This window comes from Pseudovirgaria hyperparasitica, assembly GCF_010093815.1.
Source record: "Pseudovirgaria hyperparasitica strain CBS 121739 unplaced genomic scaffold EJ05scaffold_20, whole genome shotgun sequence".
NCBI lineage: Eukaryota > Fungi > Ascomycota > Dothideomycetes > Acrospermales > Acrospermaceae > Pseudovirgaria > Pseudovirgaria hyperparasitica.
In genome coordinates, this window is record NW_022985568.1 from 98,336 (window position 1) to 124,505 (window position 26,170).

Sequence of the window (26,170 nt, forward strand, 5' to 3'; positions counted from 1 at the left end):
AAAAACACGTGTAATCAGTGTTGTTTTGAAGCCTATAAGGTCAAAATCAGTCAAAAACACGTGTAATCAGTGTTATTTTAAAGCCTATAAGGTCAAAATCAGTCAAAAACACGTATAATAGAGAGAGGGGGAGGGAGGAAGAGAGGGGGAGGGAGGAAGAGAGGGAGAGAGAGGGAGAGAGAGAGAGAAGAAGAAGAAGAGGCGGATAGAAGGGTAGCGGATATTACTTCGGCTAAACTACTGACTACATGATTACTCAGTAACTCTTTGTTTTGAACGTTTAGAACACTAAAATACACTGGACGCTTGAGAAACCCTCCCCGAACGCGCCTACTGACCTTGTGTCCACGCGACGCGCCGTTCGTGAGGTCATCATGAATGACGCTTGGACAAAATTGAAGTTACCTCCCCTGGGACTTCATTCTCAACCCTATACTCAATATACATCTTGCTCCAGTTGTGCGAACGCCTGAATATTCCCCCTCGCATACAGAACTTAGATTCCGCCTCTCTGGAACCTCCTCGACTCTACCCTGCTTCTGGCTGAGCAGTCGTGCCTATATACAGTATTAGTACGCTAATCGACAAATCCGCAAGACGTTTCAAGAGCTTCCATCGAGTTCACGCAAAATGGCCCGTCGGTCTACTAAACGCCCAAATTCATTTGTGGCGAGCTCACCTAAAAGATCGCCAGGCGAGAACCTCACCACAACACGCCTTTCCAAACGGACTAAGCGCTCGGATGGCCGAAGTACCACACCACAGAGGAGCAAGTACTTCAAAGACATGATCAGTGACGGGGAAGATCCGGAAGTGGGGGAAAATGATGGCGAAGAAGCCTCCGATTTTGAAGACGATGAATATGAAGAACCTCCCATAGAATCCGAATCCGAGCTGGGGATTTCAAGCGACGAAAATACCACAAAAGGAAACAGAGCGACAGCTGTCAATATCAACAAGCCAGGTGAAAAGAGATTCACAAAAGAAAGAAAACCTGCAGGAACTGGTTCTGAAATACGATTGACCCCGGGGACGCAATTGATCACTAAGAAACCGAAAGCGCGCGAAGCAGGCAGTATTCCTTATAGGGATAGAACCATACATCCCAACACGTTTATGTTTCTTGTGGACTTAACAAAGAACAATGATCGTCATTGGCTAAAAAGTAGGCAGCGCCACTTCTGTTTGCTGCTGCCAAGGTGTTCGCTAATTGTTTTGGTCTGTACAGTGAATGATTTAGATTATAGGCAATCCTTGCATGACTTTAATTCATTTCTAGAATGTTTGACACAGAAAATTATAAAAGCAGATGAGACCATTCCAGAGCTGCCGGTAAAAGACATTGTAAGGCTGCATCGACGTAGCTGAGTATCGACTGAACTTTGTTTAGATATTTCGGATATACCGAGATGTCCGGTTTAGTAAAGATCCAACTCCCTACAAAGTATGTTCATGATGAACTGGGCGACCTGAAGAGACATTGATATAACATAGACCCACTTCTCTGCGGCCTGGTTAGTACTATGTCTGAAGTGACCTTGATAAGAGCATGCAACTATAACGTAGGCCTAGGTCAAGAACGGGACGAAAAGGACCATATGCTGGGTACTATTTACATGTTCAACCTGGGAAGTGTTTTGTCGGTGAGTTCCTTATCGTACTACACCATATCTTTTCTTCATGGCTGTCGCTTCTTACCATGTAGGCAGACGGCGAAGACTGGCTTACGTCGTACTGTCACCCCTTTGATGGCTCCATATTGCAAATGAACCGTGTTTCGCGCCGGACCTGACGTGTTTTCTAGGCTCAGGAGTATGGCTACCAGAAGCCGATAAGTTGGCAGCGTTGCGACGAGACGTGGATCGGAAGCCACATCGACTGAAGAACGTTTTACTACAGGAACGCATTCGATCGGAGATTCTCACTGTGAATAGCGCCGACGAGAAAAAGGTGGTTCGGACGTTCGTAAGTCAAGGCATGAACAAAGAGTCTGCGCTCAGGACGAAGCCGAAGGTGAGTCTATTGTCGTAGCCTTGGACATCATGCACAACCCTCTCGAAGGTTCTTCCTCTAGCGTCCGTCGCAAGTGACGTTGAAGGCTTATCACACCAAGCATGTCTGAGTGAGGAGAAACTTTGGCCTCATCTCAATAGTGCACATAATTCCGTTTCTTTGGGTGCGCGGGACTATTGAAGTCGAGGATGCCGCCTATGCGGTGACCTTTTCTGTTTGTGAGATGAGAGGGAGGGTCTCGGATTGACCAGTTTTGGCTCAGGGCGACGTTTGGCCGACCACTGGGCACTAATCAGCAACCCAACCGCCACAAATTTCTGTTATACCATTCCGGCCGTGGCAAACAGAGCAGCACAATCTCTCTACAATCCTCCATTTATTTCCTTTGACTTCGCTTTTCAGCACATTGTCTGGAGTGATCAATCATTTCACATTTATGCCGAGGCTGACTTTGCATCGGTGATTCGCAGGGGTACGAGAACGACCATGAAAATATCGAGCTCTTACGGCTTCGAAATTTCACTATCAGCAAAAAACTAGCTGATAAGGAGGTACTTGGTGACAAGGCATTGGAGAGAATCAGCTTTCTCATCTCGTGTATGGTTCCGTTTGTAAGTATACTCTCTCTCCTGATCATGAGCTTAGGATCAGTTGTGCATGTCCCATGACCAGCTATCCATTGACAACGACCCTCGTACCACATTGGTTTCATCACAGCCGGTTGGTGCGTCCGCCACCTCCGAACTATTCTGAGCCGTAGAACGAGGGCAGTACGGCACAGAAGTATGGTTGAAGCGATTTTAGGCTGATTCTGCTGACTGGCACTTGCTCCAGACAGGGGTTGTTGCGGTTGCTCCTCGTAGAATAGAGCACTATTAGTGACGTGAGACCAGAAGATGAAGCTGACAAGACATGTTTGTTTGCAGGTCACATATCTCAACAGTATAATAATGCCCGACGACCCAGAAGAATCGAGCAGCGAAGATGAAGATGAAGTCGAGGATGAAGGGACGTAAGACGGCATTAGCGACAGATAATCTTGGATGGGTAAAAAGTGATAGTCGCCCGTGCAGCGCAGGCATGCGGCGCAGACAGCGCGCGGAACCATTCAATCTCTCCACGTATCTAGACGCAGCCGCAGACACTCACCGCATCCATCCAACCTTTTGCGCGTGTGACATGCAATGGATATGCTTTCGCCCTCACACCGCGAGGGGGGTGTCATCGTGGCCACATTGAATCATGGGCTTTGATGGATGGGCCGCGCCAGCTGGCAGAGCGGCACATTCCAATCAATATTTGATGACCAGAGCCCTTCCTCCTTTGCTCCCCAGGCGCGACACGGGCGCCTGGATGGGTGAGGCAAGGGATGCCAGGGTGTACGAGTGGACTCCAATCATCGGCCTTCCATCGGGAGCGGCGCGCTGACCTGCAGGAAATTCCAGTCATGTGATCTACTAGTACCGTACAGGGCATGGTTCGTCTCCTTTCTGCGGGAAGCTCCCAAACGGGCCGGCGAAAGAGCGTGCCCATAATGCTTGGCACTGTATGACTGCGGAGTCAGTGAGCAGATGGGGAGTCAGGGGGGGGGAGGGGGGAGGAGTGTGTGTGAGAGAGGCACAAGAGGAGGGGGAGGGGGATGCATATTGCAGCGACCAGGGTGCTGCAGGCTTCTGTGCGCTAACTGGCATTTCTCAGCCCGCCGACACTTTTTGCCTTCGGCTCTTTCGCATGCTGGCTGGCATGCTTCCAAGTGCTCGCTCGCTAGGATTTTATGGCTCGGATCGAATGAACGGCGCGGCCCCGTGGTTGATATGTTGTTCTGTGCAGCTGCAGCTGCCCATTTCTTACCGCCACCAGCCCCGGTCACACTTTGGATCGTCACTGCGCCTTGCCGTTGCAATTACCGTCTATCCATCCTAAATCGAGATGACGGTCATGATGGCAACGTTGGAGAAAGGTTTGCATTCACACCGTCGGGGTTCTGGCGGGATACACAGGTCACTTTGCATCATTCCAGGGCACATGGCATGTCTCCTGGGCACCATCAGGATGGGATAGCTGGACAGCTGGGCATCAGGTTGCCTTGATGGCGAGTCGTGTAGTAGTGCACATTTGCGAAGTGCAGCGGATTTGCTTCGTAATCTTCTGTCGCGGTTGTGTCCGCCTGACCTTAGTTTTGAACGCTAGGACGGTTTCCGGAGGGGTATCTCGGCCGATCTCAAGATTTTGACCTCGATAGGGCTCGGGCTCGGGCCGCTCAGTGACTGGCCTTGGGTTCCCCGTTCATGGATGGGTATCGTGGCATGCCTTGACAATTCCGGACTGAACAGTCTTTGTTCGTGGAAGAGCGACTGGTGCAAAGATTCAAATGCATAGTAGGACCTGATAATTATGTGGCAGACGAGTGCACTCGGATTGAGGACGCGCTGCGGGCTGCTCGCTCTTAGTGTTGCCTAGTCGTCTTACATGGTTCAGACAAGCCGCCATCCTTCGTGCAGCAAAGCAACAATGCATCATTTGTCTACGATGCAGACAGACATGGTTGAAATCATGGTCGTCACTATGCTAAGCAGCGGTGAAGGCTGTGAATTTACGATGCAGCAATGTTCTCCACTCATCTCAATACATACACTCATAGATGGATGCATGAAGGCCAGCAGCAAGCTCGTCACATCTATACTAACCAGCTCGAGTAATCCGGCAAGTCTGAAGCATCTAGGATGTAGGATGTTTGGACCCGGCTTACTTTAATCTGACTTTCGGCTACCAGCCAAGCTTCCATAACAAGGCTTTGTAGTCAACTGTAGCTGTGAGGACGATGAGAGTGAGCAATTACCTGATGAGCGATATCAGCAGCACCGACTCGGGAAGAGAGAGCTTCGGACGAATTGAAAACTAATTTTGGACTAACTAATATTGTATGCAAATCAGATGGGACGCTGGCAGTACGTACCTAGTTGCAGCTGCTGACGGGAGCTGTGGGTTGCATTCAATGCTCTTTGAACACACACACACTGGGCGTGTCGAACTTTTGGTAATTTCTAGGCAAAGTACTGTAGTTGTTGCAAAAAGTTTTCGGGCCGTCAGCTGTTGACGGCGGCGGCTTAATTACCAACTTCATCGAGAATGATGGCGTGTGTGAAGAGAGCAGCCACACGTCAACAAGGATGCGACGGACCGTTTCGCTGGCGCATTGCATGGCCGGCCACCTAAAAATACCCCCCGCGCTACAGTCAGTCCGTTTGGAGATTGCTGTATTGATTGAAGTGTTTGTTGAAGCTCGGTGGTTTCGAAGCAGTCGGTCCATGGGATTGTTGAGGCATTGAGTGAGTGTCCACAAAGTAATTAACTAAGAGGAGAGGAGTCGGCAGTTTCAAGAATAGGTTTGCCAGATCTGAGTTCAGTCGAGTGTTCCTGCCCCCGCTTTGCTGCTGTTAGTTAGTAAGAGGTAGACCGACGGGCTTCGTATGAATGGATGATCGACATGTATGTCTGTATGTACATGTATATGTATGGATAGAGCGACCGGCAACAAATTTTTAATTTTTTTTTCGCGGGGGTGTGGTGGTGGTGGTGGTGGTGGTGTATGTGCGCGCGAGATGCCGTGGTGCTTTGCCGTCAAAAGGACGAAACGAGTGTGCGAGTCTGCAGCTAATTATGAAACCAGCAAAGAGGAAGTTTGTGTCCTTCAGCTTGGCTGGCACCCCGGAGATGACTTTTAACTGGTCATTTTGGAAGACAGGAATTGATACACATGGCCAGGCAGCAAACCTAATTGATTAGCGATCAGATTTGGGATTTCCACACCCCTTCGATCCGCCTACCCTCCCCCCCTCCTGTTCTTCTTCTTCTGCTGCTTCCTGGTATGTACGTATCGATGGGTTGACCGCTTCTGCGACCTGCTCTTCCGCGATCAGTGTTTGCCTGCGGTGCAAGCAAGCTATGCGGGGGAAGCTGGGGAGAGAGAGAGAGGGGGGGGGGGGAAACACGACATGTAGTAGTGAATTAGATGGATGAGCTCCGATATGAAGGAAAGTAGCGTGGGCGTGGGCCGTGGAATCACGCACACCGTATGATTATATCCACGACTTATTCCATAGCGACCGGACGGGATGTTTGCTTGTATTGTATTTGTGTGTATGCATGCATGCAGAGTCAAATATTCCTTGCTTCCTTCTGGTTGAGAAACAAAGCGCACTGTGCGTAGCTTTCTGTTCCGCCAGGCATTCGGTGTGTGTGTGTGTGTGTGTTATGTGTGTTATGTGTGTGTATGAGTGTGGCGTAAATGTGGGTGTGGCACAGAGCAAAGGAGGGTGAGGACAAATATGATTGATATACAAAGTGTGTATGTATGTATGATGCAAAGTGAAAGAAAAGCGCCGCCGCCGCCGACGCCGCCGCTCACACACACACATGGTTGTCAGTCATTGCCTAGACCAAGGCTGATATGAGACTTCTTTTTTTTTTGTCTGGGAAAGCTCCGACAAGGAATACATGATGGTAGGATTGCAGTCGGCCTCGTCTCAAAGAAGTGAGCGTTGTAGGAGGCAAAGTGGAACAAGGCATGTGTGTACGTGTGTGTGTCTGTGTGTATATACATATTTGTGTGTGTCTGTGTGTCTGTGTATGTTTCATCTGGGGAATGGAGGAAGATGGAACAACAACAAAAAAAAGAGGGCAGGCAGATCAAAAGAACAGGAAAAACCACCCGCTGGGCCGCTGCCTGCCACGAGGGAAAGAAAAGCGGGAGCGGCAAGATGCAGATCACTTGGGAATGGATGGGAATGGATTGGAGCTTTGCTGCTGGCTGGCTGGCTGGTCGCTTAGCCGCTCCTCACAAGCCCCAGCAAAATGTTTTTATTTTATTTTTTCGAATCTTTCCCAGGGCCGCCGGGCGGCTATCTCAGACCGCGCCTCCCCCCGCCGCCCGCGGACAAGTGGCGGGCGCGCGTGCACGCGCGCCTTTTTGCCAAACATGTAACATGTATTTATTACTCATGTCGGGAACCCCCCCTGCACATCTATGGTATGGTTTGTGATGCTGATGATGGTAGTCGTGGTGGTATTAGTGTAGTGATAGTCGAGACGTTCTTAGAGAGAGAGAGAGAAGGGGGGGGTACGACTCACTACGCGCGGTACGTATGTGCCGTGTAGCGCGCAATGGGAACAGACGGCACGAGTTTGATGGCACAAGACCGCCAGGGCAGGGGAATGTGGCGAGGCTGACTGGAAGAAAGGAGGAGGATGATGGATGGATCATGATCATATTGCAAGACGAGAAGGAGTGTGTTTTCCCTCGTCACAGCCTTCAGCTCAGGAAACATTTTGATTGATTAATTACTCACCTACTTGTGTGGAGCGTAGCGTAATAGTAGCCATGGCCGTGGTCGCGTTCGGGGAAGCGTGAGAGTACATAGATAGTATTATAGTAAGACGGAAAGCGACGTTTGATTCACTGCAAAGTCCTGCAGAGTCCTGCAAGTCCTACGTAGCTACGGCGGCGGCGGCGGCGTGACGCAGGCTGGCAGCGGCAAGGCTCGCTCTGCCCGCGCCCGCCTTACACTAATCCATACACTACGTGACAGTCCATATACACACACAAGTCATCAACTAATTATCCCTGGGCGGGACGGCTGTACGGCTATTCCATCTCCAGTGTCGGCGCGGCACTTCCCCTCCTCCTAGCTGGCCAGGCGGTGTTAATGCCTGCATGGTCGAGATGTAATACTAGCATCTACTATAGGCAGTAGGCATGCCCGTATGCCCGTATGCCCGTATGCCCGTATGCCCGTATATGTAGGGGCAAAGTAGTGCTAGGTTCGTAGGTAGGTAGGTAGCTAGGTAGCTAGGTAGGTCGGTCGCTGTCAGTGTAATGGCGGCGGGCATCGTTGACGAGGCCTGCTTTCGGACCAGCATGTATCATATTCCTTGGTGAGATGTGATTGCATGGACATTAGGGCGACAGGAGGGACGAAGAGGGGATGCATAATAGACTGCATAACACTTTGACCGGTGAAACATCAGGTAGGTAGTAATTAAGGTATGGAGTATGTATGTATGTATGTAGGTAGGTAGGTAGGCAGCATGTTTCTACGCCCAGCCTGCCGAGGACGAAGGGGAAATATGCCTCAAGGGGGTCGGTTGTGGCTCGCATCGTGACTAGCAGAGAGTGTGTACGTATACGTAGCCCATCATACAGTACAAACATACAGGGCGGCAGTCAACGAGGATACGATGTGCCGGTTGCTCGCTCGCTACATTGGACATTATCATTATCATGGTAATTAACGGATGGTGGTGAAAGGAGTCAGGACGCGACGCGACAGGCCCGTGCCGCAAGACTGCCTCCTCCATGCTGCCACTCTTTAGCCCGCCGACCAACTAATACTTTTACTATTACTATACAGTATATAGTAATAGATAGGTAGTCAGAGTAGACGGTCCATGGTTCATCCTCTCTTCCTGTGCTGATGAATCATCAAAATCTTCGTTCTGCAGTGCCTTTTGGCCTCCACTCCCCTCCCCTCCTCGACAGAATGGTCGCGCGATGGCGTTTCTGTAGGCTCTCTGGATGCCAACACGCAGAAATTAGCTGTCTAGTTCACCGTTCACAGCAGCAAGACAACGACAAGCTAACTAACAATATGGAATGGAACCATGGATGATGGCTTTTTTTCCTTTTTTGCACCTTGGAGTCTTGGGGCCAGCCCCTGCCAGTGCCATCGTCCTCTTCCCAGCAGCCGGTGCGCCGGGCCTCGCGTTTCGCGCCTGTTTCCCGTCCGTTGAATTGCCTTGACTACTACACACTAGACGCCATGGCCTGTCTCTCTATTCTTCCACTCAGGAGACCCCCTCCCCCCCTACTCCCCTACTCCCCTTCTTATCCTTTATCCTTTTTGACCAACAAGGACATGCACTCACTCACACTCACACACATACAAACATACACACACACTCGCACTCACACACTCTGTCTCTCTCTCTCTTTCTCCAAGCCAAGCACAATGCCCAGCTCCGCCTGGTCTCATCTAATAAGGTATGGTATTAGTGGTGAGCCTGCCAATAACACACCACTGTATCTCCTCGTTGACATTCTTCAAACCTTTCCTTTGCTGCCTCTAACAGCTCAATCCTCGTCATTCCTCGCTGGTGCCCAAACACCCCATACGACAGGTTTGAGCCCGACTCTCATTTACCATTCAAGTCGCAGCCCCCTAGCTCCCGAGAAGCTCTGTTACCGTCGTCATCGCTACCTCGACCGACAGGTAGAACCATTTGGTGCGCCTTTCTCGTGTCGAAGACTCGTGCAGACTCCGGCACGGTGACATACTCTCTTCTTGACCTTGACACCACCACTGCAATCTCAGATTGGCTCGCTCGTTTGTTCTCTGCGCAAAACGCACACGGCAGGCCAGCTGAAGAAGGGGGGGGTGGTTCAGCAGCAGCAGCAGTAGTAGTAGTAGTAGTAGTAGTAGTAGTAGTAGTAGTAGTAGCAGTAGTAGTAGCAGCAGCCAGGCCCACCAGCTACTACTAGTAAGCTAGCAACAGCTCCCACCTATCCTCCTCCATCCTCCATCATCCATCATTCATCATCATCATCACCATCATCATCATAAGGTCCGCCACGACGACCGGGGCACGTATGCACCAGACTTTCACCCTGGCCCAGCCCTAGCTAGCTCTTTGTCCCCCCCCTCTCCCCTCCCTCCCCCTTCTATTCCCCCGTTTTTAGGCAGTCCGCCACCCCCTAAAGCCGCCTCCCCCCTCATCCTACTACTACCTCGAAGGTGTCAGCCCGCTAATACCCCCCCCCCCCCCCCCCCCCCTCCCAAGTCCGACTCCCAGTTCCACACAAAGTCCCCAGTGTTCACTCACACTCACCCATACACACATACACATACCCGGTGTACACACAACCACAACATCCACTCCACTACCACCTCCTCTACCTCTACCTCTACCACTAACCACCATCACTACCACCACCACCACTACTACTACTACCACCGCCTGGCCACCATTCTTCCATTTCCACTTCCACTTCCACTCCCGTTCCCGCGCTCTGCAGGTGTTCGTTGCTGCTTTGCGCACCCCGGCCGCGCTTCGCTCCGCTGCCCTATTCCAGCCAACTAGCTCTAAATACTTCCGTCTTAACAACGCCGCTATCCTCTTCGTGCCTCTTCACCGTCGCACTGCCTCACATCTCACTCACTCTCTTCTCTCACTCTCTTCTCACCTTCACCTCGTGTCCGCCACGCCTGACCGCGCCTGCTCATCACAGCTTCACTCTCCTCTGTTCCTGTCACGCCAGATCGCTCCCCGCTTGTGTCAGCGCATGCAACCTCGACCTCGCTTTCTCGGCCACGCCATCTCTCTCTCTCTCCCTCTCACCTATCTCTTCAACTCCACATCCATCATCAATCCTTAGCTTTGCACTCTCGCACAGATGAACGGGCTCAACGGTCAGAACGGTGCTCCTCCTTCGCAATGGACTCCCAACGGTCCTAATGGCCAGGGCCAGTGGAATCAGCAATGGAACGCCTCTCCGAATCCGCAACATCCTCACGGCGTCTATCCACCTCCTACTTCGCAGTCCGCACAGCCCTATCCAGCAGCTCCCACAAATGGCCCATATCCACCAGCTCATGCGTATCCACCGCCCGCGAATGGATCTTATCCTCCACCGACGTCGCAGCCTCCAAGTGTTCCATATGCTCACCAGCCTCATGTACGTTGAACTTCTGCCTTTGCACCTTGCCTGTCTCCTCGACACATCACTCTTCAGACTTTAGCTGACCATCATTCTTCTTCTAGCTTCCGCATCTCCCTCCAGTTGAGCCTCGCGCAGAGTATGGAAGATATCCCTATGCAAACGACATGTATCGAGGCCCACCTCCGCCTCACATGCAACAATATCAGCAAGCTCAGCCTGCTCCTCGTCAGAGAACTGCCATAGCTTGCCGTTACTGCAGAAGGCGCAAGGTGTGTTGGCCAGACTACTTGTCTCGCAGGACAAGCGCTAATCACAATCTAGATTCGCTGCTCTGGTTTCGAGTCTTCCGAGGACGGCCGTTGCACCAATTGCGTTAGATTCTCACAAGAATGCATCTTCACCCCCGTGTCTGCACAGGCTCAGGCCTTCGTACCCGCTCATACCGTTGGTCGATGGGCAAGTGGCCATCCACAGCCTGCTTTGTACGGAGCTTACGGGCAGCCTTTGCCTCAGAGCCATGTACCTCAACCACCTGGCCCAGGTCAGCATGGTCAACCTGGCTATCCACTGCCCAGCCCAACAGGTCCGTATCCCACCCCCGGTGCGTCTTATAATCCTGTCGGTGGTGTCTACGATGAGAGGGCTTCCCAAGATGCCAACAGCAGGAAGAGGCCGCATCAGGAGCCTCACACTCCTACGCTGCCTCCGCCCAATCCTTCTGTTGCTGCGTCTCGGGGCTATGCTGATCATCGGGCGGCGCAACCGTCGAAGAGTAATGATCATCATACCTATCCTGAACCAACGAATCTAACTGCAAGCGCTGTGTCTCCAGCCTCCTCGCAAAGTTCGTACCAGCCTGGTGGACCACCGTCTCAGCAGCCCTATTACGCCAATAACCCGTCTGGGCAACAGCCACCACCACCACCACCCCCACAGCGGCGCCTCTCCCCACAGAGTAATTACTCGTACGATGCGAATCGCACCTCGTCGAGCCCGCACGCGAGTGCCGCCCCCAGTACTCCCAGCACCACTTCTTACCCATACTCAAACGGCACCGCGCCTCCTCAAGCTGGTCGCACCCCGCCACCAACTTCGCAATCCGGTGGAAGCCGCATGCGGATCGACGACCTAGTCAGCAGCGATAGCAAGGACGGTGAAACGCGTAGCACCGCGGACAGAAGCATGCTGGACGCTCTCAATCGCCGTCCCATGTAAACCTTACCACCTTTGTCAAATCAATCGTCGCAGATGACGGTCAGATGACCCGACGCCTGTCTGAAGCTGGTCTAAAGGCATGGCACCATGACATTATTTGTCATTTTCTTCTGCACGGGGGTCTTACAAACTACAAGTCTAGAATGAATACGAGGAAAATCACATCAACAAAAACTATAAAAAAACAACAACATATCTTCAGCATGAGCTGGTAGGGTCGAACAGGCATATCAGCCTAGAAACACCTGGACCAGCTCATGAATATTGCGAACATTCTCCTTAATTCTCGGCAGCCATTCTACCCACACATATCCTTGTCTCGTCAAGGGACGGGAAAAGTGGGTGGCACTGTCCATAGAGCTCGTCAAGAGCCGCCTTACGGCACATGGGGTAACGAAGGGGGTGTCAATAGCGCTCAAAGCATATTTGGGGGGCTGTCTGAGCGTCTGCTACTTACTGTATTGCTTTGAAATTTCCGAACCGTTTGTTCAAATCTTCCCTTTGGAGTGGTCGCATTTGCAAGTATGCACACGTGCATCGTCTGTCTTTTCCGCATCGGGAACGGGATACATGTTGGGAGGCTCTTTGAAATTTTCCGCACTTTGTCTATTACGTTGTAATTCTCCTTTATCCTTTTCACTGTTACCCATTTTGGCTCTCTTCGTCTGGCGCCGCCCCGCCGTCAATATTGCGCTCGGAGCGGTTGATGGGCCACGGCACGTTCCAGTGTGCCAACTGTTGCATATTGGTGGAACAGGGAGGGAACATGACGTTATCCGTAGCCTTTGCGCAACCAAAAAGCCAGCGTTCACGCGGAAGAAGAAGCTGTTGTAGTTGGTTTGCAAACCGCATGCTCACACATTCACACACACACCTCACAAAATCGATTTGACTTGACGACTTTTGTTTCTCTAGTGTCTAGTGCATTGTGTCCAGTCACTAAACTCCGTCAGCGGACCTCCTGGCGGGCACCTGCATCTTGTATCACTTGGCGATGACGAGACTCTTACACACACTAAGGTAGGTAGCGATGCGATCCATCTCAGACACGGCACGGCGCACGTGGTCGATGCAAGACAGCGGGCAGTGTCCTAAAAGAAGAAATAATCAAGCTCTTTTTCTTCTACCCTACAGGAGGAGAAATGAAACAGCCCGTGATTTGACGACGGGCCAGGCCTGCTGAGAGAGTGCTGCTAGACTGATTAGTAAGACTTGGGGGGGGCATCCATGCATCATCATATAAGGTAAAAAAACGGTCCTGTATGTATGATGATGATGATGCGACCGACACACAGGAACATGTGACTTGAGCCGTCTGCGTGTCACCCGCCTCTAGTATTACGCGCAACTGTTTTTTCAACCGGGGGGGGACCGCCCAAACAAGGGGGGAGAAGAAAAGGTAAGGGGAAAGACTGGCTGGGTAAGGGGTTTAATTGTTCGACTGTTCCACTTGCCCAGACGGCCAAAACCGACGCAGCGGTTGAAGCGTCCAGCGGCAAGACGGACGGCTAAGGGATTGATGGGTGAGTGGGGCGGCCATCTGCCATGCCCATGCTCCATGCTACATGCAGACATGCTACAGGCTACAAGCTACATGTGTGCTACATACAGTACACATGCCCCATGCTTCATGCCCGCCCGCTGCCTGTGCCCGCCGCCTGTGCCCATCCATCCATCCATCCATCCATCCCATCCCATCGTACCTAATGAATGCCCACCTTTCTATCTACAGTCTCCTCTCCTCCAACAACCCCAGCCAGCCCCATCCATCCACACCTATCCCTACATCACCCATACCTCCATCCATTCCATCCATCCATCCACCCATCGCCAGCAGACCACCTCTCCCTCATCCCATCGTTTCCCTCCCATCCGCCAGAAGCGACTGTCGTACCTGTGGGCGCGCGCGCGGGAGAGGAGAAGGGGGGTATTGATGCGCCACACAACTGATCCCGAGCCCGCCCTCCCCTCGCACGTTTTGAACGAATAAAAAAGCACAAGAGTTTTTTTTTTGGTGGACGCAACACGGATCTTGCCGTCTTGCTTGGGGTCGTGGCAGCCCTACGGATGCGAGCTTGCGAGCGGGGCCCTTCCCCTCCCCCCCTAGCTGCCTTGCTCTCCCTGGCCAATTGTATCGCTTGCGCTGCTCCTGTCTTCCATTACGCTTCTATGGCTCCGTCGTGCGCTCCGGGGGTTGGGACGAGGTGGTGGGGCTGGGCAGGCTGTATGTATGTACATTGGGACTTGGTATTGGCACTGGTATTGGCACTGGCACTGGCACTGGCACTGGCGGCGGCGGCGGCGGCGGCGGAGGAGGAAGTTACGAGCAAAAGAAGGACGACAGGCGGAGAGTGCTGGTGGTGCTTGCTGGTGGTGGCTTAGATGGTGATTGAAATGATTACTGAATGACAACTTTTCTACTCTGGGTCACAGAACCCGCAAATTTTTTGATCTTATTTGGTCCTCCTGTGTATGTGTAATTGATTAATTAGTTCCTGGACTTCTGGACCTCGACCTCGACCTGGACCTGGACCTACCTCTCTGTGATTGAATGCTGCCATATCTTGGATACCTTGGTAGAACTAACTAACAAAATACTAACTAATTACGCCTACGCTGGATCGCGCCGTGCGCTCCGTGACAACGGAGATGGCCAGCCAGCTTCTGGTCGCCGTCATCGTCGTTGCCGTCGTCGTCGCCGTCGTCGTCTGTGCCACGCCTCGTTTACTAACTGCGCTTGCGCTCTATACGAGGGAAGAAAAGGATGCCTTTCGTGCGGCGGCGGCGGCGGCGGCACCCGCCACTCCCTCCATTCATCCCATCTCCACAGAACACACCAAACTCAGGTACCGGGGGGGTTCTAGACAACTCGCCATCCGATCCGAAGAGATCGTTTATGTGGGTGAGAGATGATGGATTTGATGGCGAGACTGCGTGGTGCTCGGGATGCTCGGGCCATTGCTCGCTTGCTTGCTTGCTTGCTTGCTGGCTGGCGTGCTGCTAATTGCTAATTATTGAATGAAGGGGGGAAAAGGGTAAAAAGGGCAGAAGAAGAAGAAGAAGACGAAGAAGAATCTTGTGATTGAGATGTTGTTGTTTGTTACTCATGGATCACTGGTCTTCTCTGTTGGGCCTTTTCGAAAGAGGGAGAGAGAGGGGGAGGGAAGGGGGGGTGTTGGCCAGCATAATATCATCATGATGCTGTGCAGCAACTCTCTCTGATCACGTATCGTGGCCGCCTAGTCCATTATCCACACCAACCTTTTCTCTCGTCCGAGGGGACCTTGTTAACGGGATGTTGTTGTTGTTGCTGCATCGTCATCGCAGCAAAAGGTTTGAAACACACGTGTGCCTCCGCCGTGGCCGCCGCCAGGGCCCGGCACGCATCATCCGCAGTTTGCATCAGTATGTATCACCTCGTCCGTCGTGCATCGTGCATCGTCGTCGTCGTCGTCGTCGTCGTCGTCGATGAATGAAATGGATCCAAGCCCTCTCCCTTCTACCCCTCTCTCCCTGCGTCGGTCTCTCTCTCTCCTTACAGTAGTACCTCAATCAGTACCTACCTATCTCCACCATCTCCCCTCCCTCCCTTCCTTCCTTCCTTCCTTCCCTTCCTTCCCTCCCATCCCTCCCATCCAGCCCAGCAATCCGCGTCTTCCGCACCAAGCCGTCCCTCCCTCATCTCCCGCCGCAGCCAATGACATTACCCATCAAACGTCGGTATATATATATATTCAAAGCGGATTCTGGTCCTACTAGCTAATAGCTAGCTACAATTACCCACCCGTCCGCCCGTGCGCCCACGACGTACCGTGGTTCATAGTCCATAGTTCATTCATCCAGGACGGACCTCCAGTAAGTAAATTATTACCCCGATTCTGCATTCTAAACGCAATGCACGCATGCAATGCATGCAAAATGACATGCGACGGCGCGCCCGGCTCGCACCTCCCGGGGGCTGCTGCTGCTGCTGCTGATGGATGCATGCATGCATGTGGTTCAGCTAGTTTCGGTTTTGGTTCAGTCTAGAAGGATTATAATATCCGTCGTGCGGTATATTGACCGTACCTTGTTTTTTTGCTACCTATGTATGTATGTATGCTATGGATGCTATGTATGCTGGATGTACGGGACATGCTACCGGCCACATCCACGCACGGCTGGCTGGCACCGTCCGGCCGTCTCCTTTCTTCTGAGTCTCTCGTTCTCTCGCTCGCTCTTTCCCCCTTTCTCCGCTCCTCCCTCCCTCCCTCCTCCTCTTTATTAGGTGGAAGGGAAGGGAAGGGAAGGGAAGAAAAGGGAAAGAAAGAGCGAACGTGACGTGTGAAAAGTCTGGTACCCGATTTCGGGCTGCTAAGGGGGGGTTGTATATCAATCAGGGTTGACCGGAGAGAGTGAGAGAGTGGGAGAAAGTGCGAGCATGTCATATCATGGGATGTTTTGCTGACAAGCAAGCAAAGTAACCTTACGCCAGCCCGCAAGCCATCCCCGGCCAACGGCAATTGACGGCTCTGTTGGTATATACTACTACTAAGATACCTATGGTTTGTGGTGGTGTGGTATGTGTGTCAAGACATACATCCATCAGCAGTCAACAGAAGTCTCAGCCTACGTAATCCCAATCCAACAAGCAAGGGGCAGGCAGGCAGGGGAGCGGAGGGAAGGGGGGGTATCGGCCAAAGAAAACAAGCATTTTCCAATCCCATTAGGTTTGCGGAGAAGTCTTCTTTTTTTTTCCTCTCTTAAACAGAAAAACAGGGGGGGCAGTACCAAAATAAAATAAAAAGATAAAAAAATTTAGAGTTTGAGACGTTGAGCCGTTTAGTGTGTCGTGTGACCCCCGCCGGCCGCCGCCGGCCGTAACCGTTCCTGAGAAAAGAATGAAGCTGAGACAACGGGACAGAATTGAAGTGATGATCCTGATTGCCTGCATGAATTAGACGAGATCGGCGGGGTTTCGTTTTGGGTTTTGGTGGTGGTGGTGGTGGTACCACTGGATCGGATGAGGGCCGTCCAGGTTGATGATGGAATATGGTTACTGCTGGCTAGGTACTTGTTAGTTTGTTATTATTGGAGGAGGCAGGGAGTGAGGGAGGGAGGGGGGACTGTTGCCTGTGTGTGTGTGTGTGTATGTGTACCGTTCGTATACTTAGGTACCTAGGTACAGTATGAATGGATGAATGAATGAATGATAGAAAAAAGCACGAGCCTGTTCTCGCATATACCTGAATCCCAGGTAAACCTCAGCATGTCTGTCCCCCGTCTCTCCATGAATCCCTTCTAAGAGGTAGCGCAATCGATACTGCGGTTTCCTCTTCGGGTATCCCGGCTCCTTCTTTGCTACTAGTGCATCCATCGTATGATTATTCTCCGCCGGTCAGCCAGCCAGCCAGCCCGCGCTTTAGTCAGTCAGCCTTCAACCGTGGTTATTGTTATTGAGGTCCACCGTGTGTGTGTGTGTGTGTGTGTGTGTGTGTGTGTGTGTGTGTGTGTGTCTGTTCTCTTGTTCTGGGTCGGTGAGGTCCATCCCATCCCATGCCATCCGCATCCGCGTTTCCCTCGCTCCCTCTTGTCAACCCAGCCTTTTTGTTTGTGACTATCGATAGTTGGCTGGGTCAGCATATATGCATGTCCGTTAATGTCCTGACTAGCTCGGCTCGGCCGGTCCCATGATGGAGGGTCTGGGCGTTGGGTGAGGTATGTATGACTTGCCTGACCGGCTAGTTGTTGCAAGCAACTTTAAACCTCCTTGACTGACTGGACGAGTGACGAGTGACGACTAACGAGTGGCGATCTTGTTCGTTCGCTCTTTAGGGTTCTTGCTTCGATGTTAGTTGTTCATTGTCGTCATCGTTGTTGGTCTCCTTGCGTGCCTGATCTTGTTCTGCTCTGTCTATACTCAATTTCGATTCGTAATCTGTATAATCTCCTCGATTGTGGTCAATTCTTGAACTTTACATCAATGTCTCCGAGTAGACATCAGAGAGGTAGTAGCCTGATAATACAAGGCCACGTAGACGTCAGCCCACAAACACATACACACACATGGCAACTCTGTCAAGTTTAACGTGGCAAGTCCATCTGAATTCTCTGAAATTAACTCATCGTTCTCGTTCCTTGCTTCTCTGTTTGCTTCTCTTGGGAGAGCTATACCCATTCGACTCGTGATTCTATATTCTTCATGTTTGTTTTGGCTCTTTTGGAGAACGAAGAGCTTTTCTGTCAAGTCGTTTAGACGTATTGAATGACATGTACTTCGTTCGTCTTAGCTCGAATCTTATGGAATGATGAGTAACATGTCGTTTATCACGACTTTTGTTGGCGATTGTGGATTGATATTAGTACTTTGTAGAGATCAAGTAGTGTAGTGGTTGAATCGTTTAAGGACCTCGCCCATCTACAGACACGGTCTTTGGTATGACGGTTGATGATATGCATCTGCAGCTCACACATTATCCTCTATGTATGGCCATACGTGTACGTTGATGACCAGTAAGTAGTACATGCATATACTCTCTGATGGGTATCATTTACTACATGCACTTCGAACTCTGTCGGTTTTGACTTTTGCCTGTCCTGTAGCAGCCAGCGTCTACAATCGCGCATATACAAGTCATGACGTTACTATCCCCGGAAACTACTACCTCTGCCAGCCGTTGGCGCAATCGATCGAATGCATGAGCAGCAAGTCGGAGTGCGGCACACGTGGGCCGCGCGTGAAGTACAATGTCGTCGCGTCAAAGAGGGTCGGTCAGACCAACGCCGCAAATTCTTCATAGGTCCATCCATGCGGCACGATGAGATGTGTGTGTATGTGGCCGAGTGGCGTAAATGCTTCGTGGTACACACACCCAAGAACTTCTATGAGACGCCGCATCGCAGATCGAGAGGGATCAAGCCAGACATAAACAAACTCTATTCTCCTGCGCGTAAGCCGTGTCTAGCCAGCTGGTTGGATCCGTTTCCAATGTTAACAAGGATGATGCGTCGAATGACAAAAAGTCGGCGTGGCAAAGGAGATGGAGGGGGGGGAAGGGGGTGTTGATGGGCTGTATCTGACTGTTTGACTGTGCCGTTATGTGCCGGCTATGTTCTATGTCAGAATGGTGATCAGGTGAGTAGGTAGGTTCAAGCCCGATAGGCAGCAGTACCAAGTTTTAATGAGGCATCACCCGTAAGAGCATTCCTTGATATATTTTCATGGCAAGCAAGCAACACCCTACTTGTATCTCGTTCTGTTTTGTAGCCGCGGTAAGCGCGCACTTCCGAGACAACCAACGCCCTTTCGCGGACTAACAACAGATTCTTAACATGACTCAGTCCAACCACTACTGGTTCAGCTTAAGCTTCTCCGGGCCAAACTTCATCAGCAATCGCTCGTACCAATAGCAACTTCTTCCGCATGTCCTCATGGCCCAACGCATTCCCTTCAGCATGGCTCGCAAACCCACACTGCGGGCTGACTGACAGTCTCTGCAGCGACTCCTTCCTGCTCTCACCTGATCCCTCAGCTACATAGTCAGCGGCCTTGTAGATGCGGTCTACCATGTTCTGCTTGTTCTCAAGCTCCGGGAACTTCGAAGTGATGACGCCCAGGACAACGTTCTTGTTCTTGGGCAGGTGCTTCAGGGGCTCAAAGCCGCCGGCACGCGGTGTGTCATACTCGAGGTAGTATGTAGAGACGTTTAGGTCATTAAACAGCTTAGTTGCGATACGATCATAAGCTCCTTCGCTAAAGTGCTTGGAGCCGAGATAGTTGCCTCTGCACAGATGAATACCAAGGTGGAAGTCTGCAGGTCGCTACGTGTGCGTGTTAATGACTGTAAACGAGGGCTTCTCTTGAAGTACGCACCTCGAAACACTTATTATAAAAGCGGATATAGGCGTCTAGCTGCTCGTCTGCGGTCTGGAAGTTCTGTGTATCCGCAGCCCATCCTTCAAGCATGGGCTCAGAGCAGAAATACTGTGCAATGATTAGCTCTCATCTCACTATCACAATGATAACACCCACGGCCAAGTTCGGATCGTCGACTTGAGCATTCCTGAGTCCGGCGTCATAGAGAATCTTGAGTTCTTGTTGGTAAGCTTTGGCCAGGTCGTCGAAATACTCGTCGTCGTTGTTGTATACCCCCTGTACGTACGCCTTGTTAGGCCCGTATCTGAAGTGATACCAAGACGGACTTGTCAGGGTCAGCTTGATGCTGCTCCATTTCTCCTTGGGTAAGATCGACTTCAGATACTCCAACTCCGGTAGGAAGCTACTCCGTCCCGGGTGTGAGAGTTTGCCTACGGCCACAGTGACTTGGTTTGGGATTGTCTTTGCATGCATGAAGCTCTTGACGTCAGGCGCGTATGCCCGGAAAATAGACTGGTCGTAACCGCCTTCGCGAAGATTGACTTCTTCCATACCATTCAACGTCTCCATGAACGCTTAATAGCTGTCAGTCCATCGTGGATTATTGACGCTGGGCCGATGACGTCACTTACTTCCCCAGAACTGATGGCGACTGTATTCTCCATTCGTGATGCTGTGAATACCGCATTCTTGCTGAAGCGTTACGACATCCTTGATTGCCTTCTGCTCGATCGGCACCAGAGATTCTGCCGTGTCTGAGCCTCCTGCTACGGCATATCTCTTGTCGACCAACTCCTTTGGCCGGAGGAGGGAGCCGATGTGCTCTGGAGCTACGGGTTAGCGCAGGCACTTGATCGATTGACTCTGTGTACCTACCAGCTCGGAACGGAGGATTGCGCGGCGAGGACACCATAGCGATGAGTACGATGTTGGACACTGTCTTTGCTGCATTCCAAAGATTCGAAATGCTCCTCTACCCCTCTCCATGCATCGTGACTCGCGAGGTGGGTGATTGTGGCACGTTGTGCCGCCCTCAACTGCCGAGAGCATGCTTACCTAGGATGAATTTGCCATCATAAAACTGGAGTATTAAGAATGTGTAGTCGGACTTTGCTTCTAGAGTCACTTTATGAGGTCGCTGTATAGCATGTGCACAGGAAACCTACCAGTCCTCTCCTCTAGTTACCATCATTCTACGAACCAAAACCTCCAGGAAGCCGGAGCTTTTTTGTACTGGTTTTCAGGTTTATGAAGCAGTGAAGGGAATGGCTTCCGATGATGACACAGGGGCTATATCAGGATGCACAGGCATACAAAGGGATACATACAGTCACAAGCATCGAGCTGACAGGACTTAGCTTCAATACACACCATAATGCCCATCAAAACAACATCCCATAAGCCTCATCATCCTCCTCTCCGTGCAATATGTACACGTAGTCTTTACTTTTACCCGGTCGCGCCAGGCCTAGAACAGGGTCCTTTACCGAGCTATACTTGTGGATCTTCAGCCCCGAGCACGTAATCGATCGAGGGTGTTCGTTAACAACTACAATTCTATGTCAAGGGCACGCTTTTGAGTCTCGTAACCACATTATGACTCTCCTAGGCAGGTCCCACCCTCTCCTGTGCTGAATAAAGACGCGCACTAGGCTCGGCCGGCTGACACCAGGATTCATGGATGGACGGGAGTGCCGTCGCCATTGCAAAGTGCTTACCGTCTAGGGAACAGGTTTTCATTCCATATTTTGATAGGTAGCGCGACCTTATTCGTTAGTCAAGACTAAATCGAAGCCTTTTTCTGACAGGCTTGCCAGGATTTCTGCCCTCCAACACCAAAGAAGTGACAATGCAACAACGGCGTGCGTCACTACACCCTCCTGTCCCGTTGGGATGCAAGGGTAGGTACCATGACTCTATCGATGCTTGTTGGTTGGTCTGTATGTGCGCGGTTGGCTGTCTGTGTGTAACATCTTGAGACATGACACTCGCAGACTTGGGAGGGAGGAGGGGGGTGCGTGGGAGGTCCACTTCCGAGTATTGTCTGCTGCGGTAATCATGAAGCTGGAACATGCAGAGATAAACACGGTCTAATGCTCCAAGACACTGGAATACAGTCACAGACCCAGGTCTTCGTGGTGCCATAAGACAAGCCGCGCTCTGCTTACTGCCATGCTTCCGATCCTTGCTTCTCCCTGGCTGTTCCAACATGGCAAAAGCGACTAGCAGACAGTTTTAACAACAACCTGTGCGTCGCCTTGCTGTAAGGCTGAAGACTAAATTGTGGGAACGGGAAGCTCGTAACGTGGAAGGCAATATCAACATATCCAATAGAATTGTGTCCATTGTTCTCCTTTCTGAAATTGAAGGCCAGGGCTAGGATGCAAGCACATCTCGCAACCCCTTACATGTCCTCAATATCCTCAGTGGACTTCACCACCAATAGATAAATCTGCAGTCAGCATCAGCAGCCCGGTCCCATCCACGCTCAGCGAGTATGACTGGCATCAATCAGGACCCTGCCTTGACATCTGAGAGCGTCAGGGGCCACAAAACAAATACTCCGAGGTCAGCCTGCATATATGTGGTCGCTTGCTCCAGACAACAAGAATCCTGTTGGTTCGCTGTCTGATTTGATCAAGCATGTGGGCTTACGCGCGCTTTGCGCCGTCTGAGCCGACCCGTGCCGCCTCCGTGCATGGCCATGGGTAGTGTTTGCTGAACTTGGGAGGATGGTGGCTATTATCTGAATGTCAAGGATAAACTTATACCTCACCTGGCGTGCACCAAAATGTCGAGACAACCCACGAGGATCAAGCTTTGCCCTGCTGATTCGTGCCGCGTATCGGTGCAGCTTCCGTTCCTGGAATCGGGCCTTGTGTGCACACGAAGGGGCAATGTAGCATGTGGACAGAGCGACGTTGCGAGTGAGCATTATGGCTCGTGATCCGTAGAACATGTGGCCTTGCTCGTTCAGGTATTCATGGCCCTGAATATTGTCTTAGTTGCTGGCAGTTCATGAACCCAATGACATGCAAGGCGGACTCCGTGACATCTCCGATGACATGGGAGTTGTTGGTAACAAATAACGGAGATCGAGATGAGCACTTTAATAAGGAATGATGGCTTGCGAGGACCTGTATCTACCACTAGGTCACCAGTGCCACAAAGGCTTGAATGGTGGCATTCAAAATCAGGGGAAACTTCAGGTCAATCGACAGGGACCTAATCTGTATGATTATCAGCTCGATGTCATTGTATTTACTTATTGGTATGAGCCTTAGTCCAAAAGACACAGTGGTGGCTGTGACAAGTCACCGAGCGACTGGTGAAAATCACCATACAACTTTGAGCTGATGAGGAGGGTAGATGCGACATAATTAATAGTATAACCACACTTTTGTAGCAGTATATATGACGTTCTGAACTAACAACATCGCCTTAATCATAGCCTATGATTATAGCATCAGATAGCTTAGCCCCTGTCCTCTTTGTTCTTGTGCGATCCAGGGGTGCAGACTCAGGTCTGTGTGGAGGAGAAATGTGGAAATGATCCTGATCATGCCCACGCATCAACTGGCTGGAAGAAGCATTTCCCCTATGCGGAGTGACTGGCAGACAGCGTTTCTTCTTGGGCGAAGTATTTTCGTCATCGGAGGTCAAGTCAATGACATTTCGTCCGCCTAAGCACGCGGCCGGCTCCTCGTCCGGACGGCTCTTCAATACCCCTATACATGCGAGGAACAGAGCCTTTGCAGCAACTGGCGGGAACGCATTACCTATTTGTACTCGAATTTCCGTCTTAGAGCCAGCGAACTGATGTCTCATTGGGAAACCTTGGAGGCACGCTGCTTCCCGGATAGTGAACTGTCTGTGCTGGTCGTAGTTTGCGTCTGGCCCACTAGTCGTCATACATGAACGGAGCCCTCGCGATCTATCAGCAACTGGCATATTCCTGGCTGGTTCGTGGGTCGAGAGTGAATCTCCGCGGGGGATGCCCCGTATTGCTTGATCGATAGAAACGAGCGTCCGAAGGCCACTGCCTGCTTCTCCGTGTGTCGGTGCTGGCCACGATGGCATCGTGGCGCCATGCCTTCTCATCTATTAGTTTGGTTTGATGATTTTAACTTATACACTTACTTAACAGCCACCATCAATAATCTAGGTCGCGATTGCTGAGGAAGTCCAAATTCTGCCAGGTTTTCCCTTCTCCACTGCACATCGTACCCACTGTCATGTATCTGCGCCACAAGGCTTTTGAAATAGTCAAGGTGCCGATTCATCAGCCCAGCTGTTTCCTCGAGGGTCACGATACGAGGTTCAATCGCTTTGATAAGCATACCGACGGAGAATATTGCTGCGGTATTTTTGTCATCATGACGTCCCTCTCTAGTGTGCGCCGGGCTAAAGTACTGGCATGGCGGGCTCATGTGGACGTGGTCGATTTGCCCTTTGTGTTGTTCGGCGAACCGTTGAATGAACTCAGAAACGTCCATACAGTAGTGCTGACTACTTGGGAAGTTTGCTTTGAAGCTCTCAATCTTCGTTGCATCAATGTCAACGCCACCCATGATAGTGTACCCGGCTGCTCTTGCTCCGGCTGATGCACCTCCAGCACCACAAAAGACGTCGAGAAAGATGTAGCTTGATCTTTGGGAGACGATTGTACGTGCTATTTCTAGAATGGATCGAAAGGATCCACCTAAAGGCCTTACGGACTGGACTTGACGCTGTGAAGCGTTCTTGTAAAGATTTATTCTGGTAAATCGCGCAGTAAGTCTGGCGAAATGCGTTATGTAATGGCGATCGTCATTGTTATTCTTTCTGTAATATACGGCATCGTCACCATGCCTCCACGACTCCAAGGGATATGGTCGTGTTGTGATGACCAAATCTCTCTTCTTCATTACGGTCCGGGCGTCCACCTCAATTTGGCCCTGGACCTCCTCAGGCCTTGGATCATTAATATCAATGTCCATATCACAAAACACCTCATTCAGCCATGCTGTGGTCACGATTCCACGATAGTGCTTCGACCTACGGAATCTTAAACCACGGAAGAAGACAATCGGCGGTGCCCCTCCATCAGATTCTGTGGTATCAAATACGATGTCATGAATCTTGAGGAAGTCTGACTCGTTAACTGAATCGGAACTATCCATTCTCTGAAATTCAACGCAATCATTGACTACCACAATTTCCCCGTTGTCTAACCGGAAATTTGTAATGCTGATCTTGGGATATTGGATTGGTCCATTGCGTTGGACCGTTTGTGGTACGTTCGCGCTGAAGTGGGTGTCTTCAAGTTCGTCTCCCAGGTCGTCACAAAGTTCGAGGCCTGTAAATGCCTGTGCTGTTGCTGCGCTTGAGTCAGCTAACCAATGCACTAACGTAGCAAACTCAAGGGATTTACTCACCAGTGACGTCGTCAAGGTCTATCGGACGATCCGCAGACCCATTTTGTACACTCATGTGCCTAAATCCAGGCATCTTGGATTTGAACGATCGATGTAGGCGCTATAAAGGGAAGGCAGAGAAGTAGGTAGACAAGAGAAAAAAATAAAGTAGGTTTTAAGACGGTTTCACGTTGACGGTGAGAGTGAATAGATTTGACTGAGCGGATGGTCAACGGCGATAGCCATGAAGTGAATTGCGTCAATCCAAGTGATTGACCTCGAAAAAGCCAGGCTTTGAAAATGGAAACATAATAGACACATGAAATTGTGAGAACAAATGAGATTGGCAGTGTAATTCCAACATTACCTTGCACTTCACTGTGTAAGTTTTTATCACAGCAATACGTCAAAGGCCATGTAGCGCTGTACAGCACATACTTTATGATAGACTCAAAGTTACATCACCAGGCAACCATGTGGTCTCGTTGCCAGTACGCGATTAGTGCTCATTTGAGACCGGGTGCAGCTTCGAGTTCACGTTCGATTTGTCGAATTGAGATGTCAGTCCTGAATCATAGTTATTGCATGTGTATGGAGACAGAGCCGATGTGATTAGATATATTCCTCGGTTACGGAGTGATATGTGTAAATGAGTGAGGATCACGAGGTCTCTAGAGAATGACTGCAAGGCCGAAGTAGGCGCGAGAGCAGACGCCATACCGCAGTCCGTTAGTAGGTGCAACCAATCAAGCAACGGCAAATTTTGATCGCAACACTGGAACCATTCTATATCTTCCCGGGCGAACTTCAACGTCCTAGAAATCCTAAACAATGGGCTTCCTGCACTTTTTGAATCTTGTCTCTCGCCTTGCTCAAGGGGACTTCTCTGCCTTTGCGCAGGACCGTCTGCACCGTTTTCCACAGCTTCAGGTTCCACATTGACGTTATTGCGCCCCTCCGCAGCATCCCACTTCG

General features: G+C 51.0%; 7 protein-coding genes across 7 annotated transcripts; 4 read left to right on the forward strand and 3 right to left on the reverse strand.

Annotated features, from left to right (window-relative positions):
- Positions 1-998: 998 nt before the first annotated feature.
- Positions 999-3,132, forward strand: EJ05DRAFT_210281 (uncharacterized protein). Its single transcript, XM_033739807.1, has 8 exons — positions 999-1,165; positions 1,229-1,344; positions 1,391-1,444; positions 1,495-1,514; positions 1,573-1,643; positions 1,805-2,013; positions 2,484-2,624; positions 2,940-3,132. The coding sequence occupies exons 1-8, from the start codon at positions 1,117-1,119 to the stop codon at positions 3,027-3,029; spliced, it is 750 nt and encodes a 249-aa protein (XP_033595749.1). The 5' UTR covers positions 999-1,116; the 3' UTR covers positions 3,030-3,132.
- Positions 3,133-10,306: 7,174 nt separating this feature from the next.
- On the forward strand, positions 10,307-12,229 carry EJ05DRAFT_210404 (uncharacterized protein). The gene is made up of 3 exons (XM_033739808.1): positions 10,307-10,744; positions 10,831-10,998; positions 11,051-12,229. Exons 1-3 carry the CDS (start codon positions 10,463-10,465, stop codon positions 11,942-11,944), a joined length of 1,344 nt encoding a protein of 447 aa, XP_033595750.1. The 5' UTR covers positions 10,307-10,462; the 3' UTR covers positions 11,945-12,229.
- On the forward strand, positions 12,074-12,850 carry EJ05DRAFT_210410 (uncharacterized protein). Its single transcript, XM_033739809.1, has 2 exons — positions 12,074-12,334; positions 12,402-12,850. The coding sequence occupies exons 1-2, from the start codon at positions 12,202-12,204 to the stop codon at positions 12,776-12,778; spliced, it is 510 nt and encodes a 169-aa protein (XP_033595751.1). The 5' UTR covers positions 12,074-12,201; the 3' UTR covers positions 12,779-12,850.
- Positions 12,851-14,593: 1,743 nt separating this feature from the next.
- EJ05DRAFT_490027 (uncharacterized protein) lies at positions 14,594-15,030 on the forward strand (the record flags this gene model as incomplete). The annotated part of the gene is made up of 2 exons (XM_033745838.1): positions 14,594-14,846; positions 14,969-15,030. 2 exons carry the CDS (start codon positions 14,594-14,596, stop codon positions 15,028-15,030), a joined length of 315 nt encoding a protein of 104 aa, XP_033595752.1.
- Positions 15,031-16,528: 1,498 nt separating this feature from the next.
- Positions 16,529-17,535, reverse strand: EJ05DRAFT_210562 (uncharacterized protein). Its single transcript, XM_033739810.1, has 3 exons — positions 17,154-17,535; positions 17,057-17,101; positions 16,529-16,989 (listed from the first exon to the last, which is right to left on the reverse strand). Exons 1-3 carry the CDS (start codon positions 17,298-17,300, stop codon positions 16,687-16,689), a joined length of 495 nt encoding a protein of 164 aa, XP_033595753.1. The 5' UTR covers positions 17,301-17,535; the 3' UTR covers positions 16,529-16,686.
- A 1,750-nt stretch (positions 17,536-19,285) lies between these two features.
- EJ05DRAFT_504952 (UROD/MetE-like protein) lies at positions 19,286-20,712 on the reverse strand (the record flags this gene model as incomplete). The annotated part of the gene is made up of 5 exons (XM_033747643.1): positions 19,286-19,744; positions 19,797-19,907; positions 19,956-20,374; positions 20,432-20,623; positions 20,676-20,712. 5 exons carry the CDS (start codon positions 20,710-20,712, stop codon positions 19,286-19,288), a joined length of 1,218 nt encoding a protein of 405 aa, XP_033595754.1.
- A 2,486-nt stretch (positions 20,713-23,198) lies between these two features.
- Positions 23,199-25,462, reverse strand: EJ05DRAFT_210632 (S-adenosyl-L-methionine-dependent methyltransferase). The gene is made up of 3 exons (XM_033739811.1): positions 25,217-25,462; positions 23,940-25,158; positions 23,199-23,892 (listed from the first exon to the last, which is right to left on the reverse strand). Exons 1-3 carry the CDS (start codon positions 25,287-25,289, stop codon positions 23,241-23,243), a joined length of 1,944 nt encoding a protein of 647 aa, XP_033595755.1. The 5' UTR covers positions 25,290-25,462; the 3' UTR covers positions 23,199-23,240.
- Positions 25,463-26,170: the final 708 nt, after the last annotated feature.

What these genes read in the sequence shown, in the direction of transcription:
- EJ05DRAFT_210410 (XM_033739809.1), top strand. Translation starts at nt 12,202, where the DNA reads ATGAATATTGCGAACATTCTCCTTAATTCTCGGCAGCCATTCTACCCA. An exon ending in GCCGCCTTACGGCACATGGG is followed by an intron (nt 12,335 to 12,401) that starts GTAACGAAGGGG and finishes TCTGCTACTTAC; the next exon opens with TGTATTGCTTTGAAATTTCC.
- EJ05DRAFT_210562 (XM_033739810.1), bottom strand. Translation starts at nt 17,300, where the DNA reads ATGGATGCACTAGTAGCAAAGAAGGAGCCGGGATACCCGAAGAGGAAA. An exon ending in TCAGGTATATGCGAGAACAG is followed by an intron (nt 17,102 to 17,153) that starts GCTCGTGCTTTT and finishes TACTGTACCTAG; the next exon opens with GTACCTAAGTATACGAACGG. An exon ending in ATACACACACACACACACAG is followed by an intron (nt 16,990 to 17,056) that starts GCAACAGTCCCC and finishes ACAAGTACCTAG; the next exon opens with CCAGCAGTAACCATATTCCA.
- EJ05DRAFT_210632 (XM_033739811.1), bottom strand. Translation starts at nt 25,289, where the DNA reads ATGCCTGGATTTAGGCACATGAGTGTACAAAATGGGTCTGCGGATCGT. An exon ending in AGACCTTGACGACGTCACTG is followed by an intron (nt 25,159 to 25,216) that starts GTGAGTAAATCC and finishes ACTCAAGCGCAG; the next exon opens with CAACAGCACAGGCATTTACA. An exon ending in TTATTGATGGTGGCTGTTAA is followed by an intron (nt 23,893 to 23,939) that starts GTAAGTGTATAA and finishes ATAGATGAGAAG; the next exon opens with GCATGGCGCCACGATGCCAT.
- EJ05DRAFT_210281 (XM_033739807.1), top strand. Translation starts at nt 1,117, where the DNA reads ATGTTTCTTGTGGACTTAACAAAGAACAATGATCGTCATTGGCTAAAA. An exon ending in ACCTGGGAAGTGTTTTGTCG is followed by an intron (nt 1,644 to 1,804) that starts GTGAGTTCCTTA and finishes CGTGTTTTCTAG; the next exon opens with GCTCAGGAGTATGGCTACCA. An exon ending in CGCTCAGGACGAAGCCGAAG is followed by an intron (nt 2,014 to 2,483) that starts GTGAGTCTATTG and finishes GGTGATTCGCAG; the next exon opens with GGGTACGAGAACGACCATGA.
- EJ05DRAFT_210404 (XM_033739808.1), top strand. Translation starts at nt 10,463, where the DNA reads ATGAACGGGCTCAACGGTCAGAACGGTGCTCCTCCTTCGCAATGGACT. An exon ending in CATATGCTCACCAGCCTCAT is followed by an intron (nt 10,745 to 10,830) that starts GTACGTTGAACT and finishes TTCTTCTTCTAG; the next exon opens with CTTCCGCATCTCCCTCCAGT. An exon ending in GTTACTGCAGAAGGCGCAAG is followed by an intron (nt 10,999 to 11,050) that starts GTGTGTTGGCCA and finishes ATCACAATCTAG; the next exon opens with ATTCGCTGCTCTGGTTTCGA.